Source organism: Nicotiana attenuata, unplaced genomic scaffold (genome assembly GCF_001879085.1).
Source record: "Nicotiana attenuata strain UT unplaced genomic scaffold, NIATTr2, whole genome shotgun sequence".
NCBI classification, from domain to species: domain Eukaryota; kingdom Viridiplantae; phylum Streptophyta; class Magnoliopsida; order Solanales; family Solanaceae; genus Nicotiana; species Nicotiana attenuata.
The window spans coordinates 42,447-54,834 of NW_017675348.1; the positions used below are offsets into that span (position 1 = coordinate 42,447).

The following is a 12,388-nucleotide window of genomic DNA, read 5'->3' on the forward strand; positions in this document are numbered from 1 at the left end:
TCCCCCCTATGTGGGACTATCCAGCGCAAATCTGAATTTAATCGAGCCCTAATACGGATAACGAACATCGGAAAAAAAAATCAAAAAAAGAACATATATAAGACAAAGGGAAGACAAATTACAAAGGAAAATAGAAGTATATTTGGACTTTTTCTCCTTTTTTTTTTCTTTCTTCTTTTTCTTTACATAGTCCGAGTATATTCTCGTATATTTATAAAGCCAGAGAAAGCTGTAGCAAAAAACTCAAAACGTGCTCCTTTTACAATAATGGCTACCACCAAAATCCAAGACGAATCCGACAAAGAAAGCACCACTTCTTCAATAACAACAATGGCGGAAAATTCTACTCCTCGTAGTTGGATGAGTAGTACTACAAATCTCAGCTTCAGCAGTAGTCGTCGGACCTCCATTTCTACAGAAACTCCATACAATTTCTCCAACTCTCACAAACCCCACAAGTCAAATCAAATCCCTTGGGAACTCATTAAAAAACTCCGAGTCAAAACAGGTCAAATCAAACTCGAACATTTCCGACTTCTCCGCCGCGTAGGCAGCGGAGACATCGGAAATGTTTACGTTTGCGAAATCCGGAACCCTATTATAGGCAATGGTTGGCCGGAAAATTACACTATGTCGCGAGGTAATTCTTTTTTATGTTCTTCTTAGAATTCTGCGTGAACGCGAGATGCTTTATGTACCAAGTTGTCCTGTCTTATATAAAATATATATTAAATCTCTTTGATATTTATATTATTTAGTTTTGTATCTTTGTATTTTTGCTTCGATTTTTTAATTGGTGTGTACTTGTTGCTGCCCTTCCTTTTATCTTTACTAAGCCGAGTGTTTTTCGGAAATAACCTCTCTGTCTTCTTGAAGGATAGGGGTAAGGTCTGTGTACATACTATCCTCCCTAGACCTCCGATCCCACTTGTTGGATTACACTGAGTCTGTTGTTGTTGTTATTGACACTGCTTAGTAAAGTTTCTGGTTTCGTCACTGATTGTAGGGTTGCTGTCGCAATGTTTTTATTCTTCTTGACTTTTATATATGTTTATATTTTTATACTTTGACGGCTCTTAATAAAATTTCTGGTTTCGTCACTAATCGTAGGGTTGCTGCCGCAGTGCTTTTATGCAATGAAAGTTGTGGATAAAGAAGCGTTATTAATAAGGAAAAAATTGCAGAGGGCAGAAATGGAGAAGGAAATATTGGGAATAATTGATCATCCATTTTTGCCAACTTTATATGCACAGTTTGAAGCTTCACATTATTCTTGTTTGGTTATGGAGTATTGTCCTGGTGGTGATTTGCATGCCGCCCGGCAACGGCAGCCCGGAAAAAGATTCAGTATTTCCTCTGCTAAGTAAGTAAAATTACTAATTTATAAGCATGAGTTTAAGTTTTACAAAAATATTTATGTAATTAGGTCACTAAAAGGTAGATATGTATAATCCTTTGTAATTGTGTACGACTTTAAATTATATATATATACCGTCAGAACTCTTTATAACAGCATCCCTATATAACAACACTTCATATAAAAGTCAAGCTTTTTCGAAACCAATTTTTATGTTATGTTATAATATATGTTCTCAATAACATCACTTTGCTATAATATCTAAAAATATTCGGAACAAACGAGACTGTTATAGAGAGGTTTGATTGTAGTATAAAAATATTTTACACCATCACTGTACTCGAACATGTCATAGTAGGTTACCTGCTAACTTTGCTTACTATAGATGGTTACTTATAATTAAACTCTTATATTTATATTGATTGGTAACCCGAAAATATTGACGAGTTAACTGCTATAACAAGTTAAACTATACTACTATATAATACAAATATATACTATGCTAACGATGCATAAAGCTTAAATCCAATAGACATTATTACATTTTTGGTCCGTCCATTATGGGACGATTTTATTTTTTAGTTGTTATATTTGAGTAAACGCATTTAATTTTCAGTTAATAGAATTAAAAACATTTAGTGGGTTCACTAATTAGGTTCAGTGACCAAAATTCCAATTTATTAGTACTTATCTTTGATTGATTTTTTTGTGGTCCACAATATTTGATTTATTCAAATATCAAGAAGGAATAAACTTTTTTTTGTTAAAGTTACCCTTGGAATAAAGAGCTTAGAGGTAATTGTTATATTTTCATTGAACAAATTAACTTTAACATGGTCAATTCATTGTTACTTAATGCTAAAAGATAAATTTCTTAAATTATAACCAAAAAATTAATTTAAGTGGACTATGGTAAAGTATTTCAGTCTATCTTGTGACAGGATATAAATATTCAAGAATATTATTCGATCCTTTTTTATTTTTTTATTTTCAGGTTTTATGGTGCAGAAATACTTTTAGCACTAGAATATCTCCACATGATGGGAATTGTATACAGAGATCTAAAGCCAGAAAATGTTTTAGTAAGAGCAGATGGTCACATTATGCTTTCAGATTTTGATCTTTCTTTCAAATGTGAAGTCATTCCAACACTCATAAAATCCAAACCTAAACCAAATGACCAAAAAAACACAACAACTTGCATCTCAAAACATTCTTATTGTTCTCTACCTATTCAACCAGTTTTATCTTGTTTCTTATCACCTAAAATAGACCAAAAAATAGTTGAAATTCAAGATCATAATTCAGAAATTGTAGCTGAACCTATAAATGCGCGATCGCGATCGTTCGTTGGTACACATGAATATTTAGCTCCTGAGGTAATTTCTGGACAAGGTCATGGAAGTGCAGTAGATTGGTGGACATTAGGAGTATTTTTATATGAACTTATTTTTGGTACTACACCATTTAAAGGAGAAAACAATGAAAAAACTTTGGTCAACATTTTGAAAAAACCGTTGACTTTTCCAAGAATTGGGATAAGTAGTACTAGTAAAGAGTATGAAGAAATGGTGAAAGTTCAAGATTTGATTAGTAGATTATTAGTGAAAAATCCAAAGAAGAGAATTGGAAGTTTAAAGGGTTCAGTTGAGATTAAGAGACATGAGTTTTTTAAAGGTGTTAATTGGGCTTTAATTAGGTCAATTAAGCCACCAGAAATTCCAAGTGATTTGGTAAAGTTGAAGACAAGAAATGCTGCTGCTGTTATTCCAAAGTTGAGCAAGAAACAAAGAGAAGAACCATATCAAATTCCTCAGTATTTTGATTACTTTTAATTTGTTTTATTTCATTTTGATTACTTTTAAAGAATGTAAATAATTAGGGTAATTAAGTATTAGGATTAGCAAGTTGTAATCATGTATGACATGAGGATAGTTGTTTTCATAGCTGTTTCTCCTCTTCTTTTTCTTTTTTAATCTTTTGTCTCCTTTTTAACAAATTATGCAAAGAGAACTTTTAAATTGTATAATTAACCTGATCATAAGCATTATGATCTGCATTTAATCTAACTATAATTGAATAGTTGACTTGATGATCATATAAACACATTCACAAATTGCTTTATTATTTCTCTCGAAGTTTTATCTTTAATCTTGAATATTAGTCGTCTTGGCAAATTTTCAAAATACTTGACGCGTTAAAAAGACAATAAGTCATTTTTTTTTTTCAAATCTTCCTTCTTGCTTCAATTAGTTGTGTATGAAGTGAGACATTTAAGTGATAGATAATGTATAGTTTGGACAATACTCTTAATTATGACCAAACTGTAATTTTTTTTAAGGAGTGTGTAAAATTTTGATGAACGACATATATATAGATCGCAGGGACTAGAGAGTGCTACACAAACATTATTTGATATTTCTACCATCTTAAATTTATAATTTGGAGCAATACTAAAGTCGTTTTCCTATGACTTTTACATTATGAGTTCGAATCGTAGAATCAACCGCTAATGCTTGTGTTAGATTAGACGGTTTCTATTATTGCGATTCCTCGAACTCTATATCAACACGAGATGCTTTATGTGGTTACCCTTTTTTAGTTTCCCCAACTTTGTCCTACATAGAACAAAATTGATGAGCAGCTCCTTTTAAAAGGGCAACCCGGTGCAGAAATTATCTCGCATTCATGCAGAGTCCGGGGAAGGGCCGTACCTCAAAGGGTGTATGTAGATATCCTACTCTAATGCAAGCATTAGTGGATGCTCTCACGGCTCGGACCCGTAACTTATAGATCACATGGAATAACTTCTTTATTAAAAACAAAAAACAAAATAACTGAAATTAAAGATTAGGAACTTTCTCTAATGTATGCACCGAAATGTTACGAGTGTATGCGTGTAAGAGTGGGGGCAGATCATAATTGTCACCATGTTTTTTCATGTGATAACCATTATTACTATCTCTAAATCATGTAAATAATAAAGAATTAAAAAGGTTACTATGAATTCATTGTTCTCTTTTTGTAAACATCTTTTTTACCTTTTCTCCTCAAGGTACTTCAATATCTAAGGCCTATGATTCATCTCTTTATTTAATCCTTTTTACTAATTATTAAAACACCACCACAATATATGAAAGTAGCCCCATCATATTCCTTTCCTTTTTCCACTGATGCATTGATTATTTAATGCTATTTTTTGTTCATATTACTTGTTATTTTTGCAACATAAATGTGTTCCTGTTATGAAACAATAAAAGAAGAAGAACAATATTGCAGAAAAAAGTAGGGAGAGAGAATTCTTATTGATTTTGGGATGAATTACAATGGAATAGAACCCTCTATTTATAGGGAGAGGGTGACTTAGCCACCAAGTAATAAACCCTAGAATCTCTCTAAATATAGACATTCACCATAAATAAAATTCTATTTATAACACTCCCCCTTGAATGTCTATTCAACAGATAATGTGCCTCGTTAAAACCTTAACTAAAATAAAACCCAGTGAGAAAAAATTCTAGAGAAGGAAAAAAGAGTACACATATCTAATAATACGCCTTTTGGTTGCCTCGTTAAAAACCTTGCAAGGAAAACCCAGTGGGACAAAACCTTGTAAGGAAAAAAGAGTACAACGCGTATTAACTCCCCCTCATGAGAGCATCACTTCACATCCTTAAGCAGTTGCATTCCAATCTTGTTCACCATCTTCAAAAGAACTTTGGTAGAGATTTGATGAACAAATCAGCCATATTAACTTGAATGAATATATTGCACCTTGAAATCATCATTCTTGATAGAGATGAATTGTCTTCATATGATCTTGTTGGAATCATCATTTCAGTATCTTCACATAGAGGTGAAAGCTCTTGCTATCATATTATCATGCATATAGTTATAGCAAGATACATTTGTGCACAAATTGCATTGAGGATGTAGTACTTCATGACCATGAATTCTATATGCTTTAAGCAATTTAAATCCTTCAGGGATTGTTAAGTTATATAAGTCATATAATAGACTTTAGATGCATATCAAGTTTTCATGTCATGCTAGACATATAAGATATCGAAAACTGATTGCACATACCATTGACTTATACTTTCAAGTGTTTGAACTACAGGTCCAAAACTACATGTCTTTCATATGAAACCAATTCTACTTGAATTGTTTCTACTTGAATTGTTTTTCTTGACTTAAGATCCTCATATATATTTAGCGCTATTATAGATGTCGTCGACAAATATTTTATATCGGTTCCAACCTCCTTATTTTTCATAAAGACATAACATAGAGATCTCTTCATTCATATATTCAGGTACCTGAATCTCTCATGAGATTTTATGAAGTGTTATGTCAAGTGATCTTTTAGATCACTTGCCTCCTTTATTATGATCATTTAGATCATTTGCTCATCTTCTTTATCAAGAAGTTTATTTGAAACCGACTTGTCTATACGCTTTAAGCGTACCATAGACTTTGTCCTTCTAGGACTTAATAGGAGCATTTGCAATGAGAATATAGTTACTTTCTTTGAGTCAGCAAATGCGTCTGGCATGCTTTGCAATATATTGCAACTGAATTTTCCTTTTATGAACTTCAAGTTCATATTATCTTATTCGAGGATCTAGATGTACAAGTGATAATTCATTTCACGTAACCTTTTCTTAACTGTTTATTATGTCTCCCCCTCATGTTAGAAAAACTAACTTGTTTTCTCAACTTTGAGAACCCATCTTTGTGCGTTATAGAGTTAATCAAAATATACACCGCACATCAATAATAATAAGATGGAATTATTTGGTTCCTGACCATGAACCACTTGTGAGGGGAGAAATTAATATACTTTCGTATATAACGTATATCAAACTGATATATAAAACTTTGTTCTCATAAGCAATTGTTTAGCTATTAAGTGGAGGCACTCAATAAATCATTTTGCTAAACCAGCTGTGATGTAGACCAACTTATCAAGATGAACTTCTTGAATAGAAAATCTGGAATATGCTCTAAATTAAATTATTGAGCAAGTTACCTCGCTAACACCATGTTGCGGGTTAATAATAATCGCACATGTAACCATCTCATAGATGCATCTTATGTGGTATACATGGCGGGTGAATGGGCCCATATTCACCTTGGATATTTCCAGCATTCATGGGATTCAATCCCAATTTTAGTTGATCTATTAATTAATGAGAACAAGCAATATAAGAGAATTCGTAAAGAACTTTCTAGTTCTTTAATATTTACCCATGTGAATTCTCTATTATTTTTGCACATCATACATGAATTAACATGACTAAACCAAGTATGCCAACTGGATAAATTATCAATATTGATAAACTTCAGGTTTACACCATGATATGTGCAATTATGAATAAACTCCAAGTTTATTATGATAAGGGTTTTTATATCAATAAATATCCACTTCATTGTGGTATTCTTTTGTTTATGTAGTACAAATTGGAGAATAAAGTGGGTAGCTTTTCACATACATATTACCCCGCTACAAGATGTAGTAATAGAAGATATTAAATCTTTCCTTTATTTATAGTCTCAATATAATCAACTGCTTTCGCGTATACTTTGGAAACTGAATAAGTTTCTTCGAGACTTACTACAACACAATACCTTATTGGTAATTAATTGTGTTTCTCCAAAATAGTATAATTGGCTCTTGCAGAGTTCTCAATTAATTTTGTAGTACCACATATTCATCAACACCCATACGGTGAATATTTCTTTTAAAGAGAAAGTTATACCATTATGGTTATGGTCAAAATTATATGCAAGATCTGTTTCTTGCATTACCGTTGTCTTTTAATAATCACAATGCCAAAACATTTTGGCGTACAATAGGTACGTGACCAATGGCCATTCATGCCATAATAATGATATTATTTTCTTATATCATCTCAAACCTCCTTCTAGAGGTGAGTGCGGTATATTCACTACCACTAGCACGTGCATATTCTTTGAAGAATGAATAAGTATTCATAAATCAGATGTTGTCACATTCACATCATGAATGGACCATAATCATCTATATGTGCTTTACAAAACCTCATGTCAAATCGATGACAAATATTTTTCACAGAGTGAAGGATTATTTTGAGAATCCTTATTATTCTCATTATCACAATGATGACGATTATAATTTCGTCTATTGCCACGTCCACATCCATTGATACCTTCATGGTAATAATTTTGTCTTCTTTCAGACTTATCACATATTGCTATCACATTCTCTTAAGGGAATGAGAATGGAGCAAATTCAATGGGACGGGTTTTCACTTCTTGTGATCACGATCATACATGACTTTGATCATGGCAAGACATAGAAATTTTACCACTTCAGGTGGTTATAATTTCTTACAAACTCCATTAGAGTTATAATCAAACTTTGTTGTCTTTGCTTGTATTTAAAATCAAAGTATAGAATAAAAGAGAAAAATACGGTAAAATACTTACCTTAAATCCAGAATTTAATTATGAAGGAAGTTCATGGAATAATTGACAATCATTATGCTCAATTCCAAATCTTCTACTCAATTGGTTAGAGCCTCGTGCTGATAACGTGTTATGAAACAATAAAAGAAGAAGAACAATATTGCAGAGAAAAGTAGGGAGAGAGAATTCTTATTGATTTTGGGATGAATTACAATGGAATAGAACCCTCTATTTATAGGGAGAGGGTGACTTAGCCACCAAGTAATAAACCCTAGAATCTCTCTAAATATAGACATTCATCATAAATAAAATTCTATTTATAACAGTTCCAAAAATATTTGATATTTTACAAATACATGAAATGTTTATTGCTCTTTTATTTCTTTTTAAAATCCACTTTACTATTTCCATAAGTAGATAGTTAATTAAATAAGACATTTAAAAGAGAGATAAATGATATAAACAAAATTCTTATAAGTAAAAATATTAAATATACTTTTTAAAGTAAAAACCATAGTAGTATATATCTGTTTCGGAATCTTAATTATTTCTATTCTTTTGAGGGTATGGGTTTAATTACTGCTGTTTCACAATCTTTGGGAACTTGTACATAATACATGATTTGTAATGATTCGTCGAAATAAACTGAATTAAAGAATGAAGAAACCTGTATACTTATTTTGACCAGAGTAATCATAGTCTAAACTTTAAACTTTATTGAGTTCTACGTAAACTGTAGCTTTATAGATCATTAGATTGCATTGAAGATCAAAAGATTTGCTTATGCAAAAACTTACTAGGAGTTTGCGATTTTTTTTGTTAGAACTATTCAGTATTCGAAATTTGCTGGAAGGGGAAGCGCTCATTACCAGAAGTTTTTATTTTCAGAGCTGAATTCGAGATCTCCGATTAACTAGGAGTTATAGTTAATCAAAATGAATGTATAAATCTAAAAATGTATATGCATATTGTAAGTCGAAAGCAATAAGTACAAATAAATCTACAAAACTTGACATTTAAAATGTTTTTGCCTAAAAAGAGATATTTTCTACGGTGGTAAGCAATCATGCATAAAAAGTGGTGTATTGCACATTGTACCTTCAAAGAGGAAAATCATTGCTTTTATATTTTAAAAGAAGATGGCACTTGAAATTTTTTCCATTTTTGAGAAATAAGAAATTCTACTTTTGAAATTATTATAAAGCTAAGGGAAAAAAATGAATGCATAATTTCAGAAAGAAAAAGTAATAATGAATTCCAGATAGGATGAGGATGACCATAGTAAAGTTCCATTGATAAATTTCCTCTGAAAGTGTCAGCTCCATTTTGCATGCGTATGAAAAATTCTTCTCAACTTAGCTAATTAGTAGCAAAAAAGCATAAAGTGCCAAGGACCAAAAGAAATTTCCCTACCCCCCCCCCCCCCCTCCTCATATTTTTTATTTTATTTTTGTTATTATCTTTTTTGGGCATTCCGCATTCGAAATTAATCGATCCTATTAATTTAAATTCACATCAGGTAGACTCGTTAGCAACGCTGCCCAAGGAGTTAACGGCCGGACGTACCGTGAACTAGAGATCACCAAACAGCTCTTCCGCGGTAGAGGGATCGTAGGGCATAGCAAAATTATTCTCGGAGGATTGTTTGCCTAGGTGACTAATGCTATCATTATATACTTCCACTTATTATAGCATTGGCAACTGTAGTCGAGTATATATACGATGATCTTCACTAAGAATAAAAACTTTTTCTATCAAGATATTCTATGGAACTTTATTACTCCCTCCGGTCCATAATAAGTGACCAATTTAATTACTTATTTTGTCCCCCCTCCCTCCCTCTTTTTACTTTGTGTTCCTTGTTTTTCTAGTTTATCGCAACCTCTTTTGTTTTGGTGTTGTACATTGAATCGATTAATACAAAACAAGTGTTAGTCGCTAATTATTCTTCAATTTTCTAAATTGGTTTACTCATTACTCTTTTGGGCTATGGAAAAACAAGAAGACAGGAACTTCAATCATAATGAAAGAAGAAAGCTTAATCTAAAATGATTATGAACTAAAGCATGTGTCAATTCAGACTGAAAGACCCTCTTAGTTGTTGGGCTGCAAGAAATAGGGAAATTATCAGCTATGGCCAAAATTTAACGGTTTAGCCAGTTTTCGGACTGGTCAATCAAAAATAGCCAGCGTTTACCAAGTCAATGAAAAATAGCCACCGTTTTGCTGCAATAGAGACCGGTCCAGCATAATATACTGGAGTTTCGGTGCACTTGTGTATGAACTCCAGCATATTATGCTGGACCGGTATACTTTGCTGGCTCCACTATAATATACTGGAGACTGGAGCACTGGTGCTCCAAACTCTAGTATATTATACTGGACCATTATACTTGCTGGAACTCCAGTATATTATGCTGGAGTTCTAGTGTATTTATACTGGAACTCCATCATATTATGCTGGAGTTCCAGCATACTATCCTGGAACTCCAGTATAATATGCTGGAGTTCAAGTATACTTATGCTGGAACTCCAGCATAATATACTGGAATATTTTCCGGATTTTGAAGAGTGTTTTCGCTCAGATTTATCTTTACATAAAAAGTGGCTAAATTTCGATTACTTTTGAAATTGGGCTATTTTTGAACGACCAGTTGTAAATTTGGCTATTTTTAAAAATCACCCTTAGTCCATTTATAGGTAGCTCATTACAAAAATTGGCCAATTGATAAAATATTACTAATATTAGCCAAATTAGCCAATTAGCTATATGTAGCAAAAAAATATCAAAGTGTTGCTTTATTTTGAGTGGGTGTTATTAGAATAGATCGGGCACAACTTAAGGAGATTGAATCTCAGTTTTGGGATGATTTGGTGAAGTTTTGAGGTGGTTTGAATTGAAAATTCGAAGTAAAAGCTGAACATGAAAAAAAGTGATATGTGTATCACACTATGTATCATTTGTGTATCACATATGTATCATATTTGTATCAATTGTGTATCACATGTATATCCATGTATACCTGTGTGTGAGATACATGCGTGATACATGTTTGATACATGTGTCGCAGAAGACTTTTTTGAACTCAATTTAATTACGAATTTTGATACAAAATCAGTCCAAATCACCTCTTATCTTCCTCAAATTTTGTATATTGACTTATCTATATATTTTTTAATGAATTTCAATCATACCCATTGAAAAAGTTCCTTTTTTGTTTAGATTTTTAGAATATTGTATAGATTTTTGTATTTCATCACCTTATTTGCTACCCCGTCCATGAAATTTCCTTTTCGTCTTGTATCTAATGTTGCTAATCACGCTTAAAAATATGGAAGGTGATTTTTGCATGTTATTCTTTGAGAGAAAGAACCCTATTATTTGATTTTTTAATTTTTGTTGGCTAGTTTGGTAAGTCTATGACTAATGGCTAGAGGTTGGTAAGTTGAGATTTATTTGGAATATTTGTGTAAGTTTCCCTAAGAAATATGCTAATTTTACCAAGCGGAAAAGGGCCAAAACGGTCCCCAGACTATTCTCTTAAGTTTAAAAATACCCTCCGTCCACCTATTTTGTAAAAATTGCCCTTACCGTTACAAATCTGGCCCATCCATGCCCCTAACGTCAACTTTTCGGCCCACTCATATCCTAAAAACTAACGGCCCTATTTTGATTAAGAAATCTTTTTATTATTTATTATGTCTTCATTTCCTATTGGCTTAAATTAAAACCTCACCCCATATCCACTTATTAGCCTACTCCATCTTAGATTTTCACCCTTCAACACCCATGGATCTCCCTTCAACACCCATGGATCTCCCTCAGTCCCTCTCCATCTCAGATTTTTCGGCCTTAATTTAATTTTTAAATTAATATTTTTTATTAAATCAATTTTCTGAGTGAAATCAGTTACTCTTTGAAATTAATGCTTCATTGTAAGATTTTATGGTTTAATAAGTTATTTTTCTGCCAATAGTAATGATCATTGAGCATTTGCAAAATTTTTTGTTGTATATTTCCTGACAACACTGCATCCAATTTTGATTATACCAATGATTTATTTGGTCTCTGCTCGGACCTCGACCTTTTTCTTCTTCATTGGCTCATCATAGTCTGAACATCCGACCATATCCATAAATTAAGCTATTGTACGTGGATACTCTTCAGGTTATATCAACACCGCCAATTTTAAAAAAGAGACAGTTAAATTAAGAGAAATATTTGAGATCATATGCTTGGGAATATGAGAGAATACGACTTATTGGTGAATGTGACTGTAATAAACACTTGATTGAGCTTAATGTATGAAGCAGTAAAGTGTAGTAAGAAAAATTGATGATGAATGATATTTCTGTGATGGAAAAAAATAGGGGTATTGATGTGCACATTTAATATACAAAGAAATAGGAAGAGGAAGGTGATTAACTATACGAGAGAGTTTTGTTTGCTTAGGGGAAAAAATAGGTGTATGAGAGTTCTAGTTGGTGGAATAATTTTTAAAAGAAAGAGGAGAAATAAACGGAGGAAAAGGGTCTTAGAATGTGGGTGAGTTTATTTTAATTTAGGTGAGTCTTAAGTTA

The 12,388-nt window shown here is 32.3% G+C and overlaps 1 protein-coding gene across 1 annotated transcript; it reads left to right on the forward strand.

Annotated features, from left to right (window-relative positions):
* The first annotated feature begins 213 nt into the window (after nucleotides 1-213).
* Nucleotides 214-3,390, forward strand: LOC109219973 (protein kinase PINOID 2). The gene is made up of 3 exons (XM_019384435.1): nucleotides 214-640; nucleotides 1,111-1,363; nucleotides 2,352-3,390. Exons 1-3 carry the CDS (start codon nucleotides 268-270, stop codon nucleotides 3,190-3,192), a joined length of 1,467 nt encoding a protein of 488 aa, XP_019239980.1. The 5' UTR covers nucleotides 214-267; the 3' UTR covers nucleotides 3,193-3,390.
* Nucleotides 3,391-12,388: the final 8,998 nt, after the last annotated feature.

Coding starts and splice junctions, on each gene's coding strand:
- LOC109219973 (XM_019384435.1), top strand. CDS start 268: ATGGCTACCACCAAAATCCAAGACGAATCCGACAAAGAAAGCACCACT. Junction 641..1,110: donor AAATTACACTATGTCGCGAG/GTAATTCTTTTT, acceptor CACTAATCGTAG/GGTTGCTGCCGCAGTGCTTT. Junction 1,364..2,351: donor TTCAGTATTTCCTCTGCTAA/GTAAGTAAAATT, acceptor TTTTATTTTCAG/GTTTTATGGTGCAGAAATAC.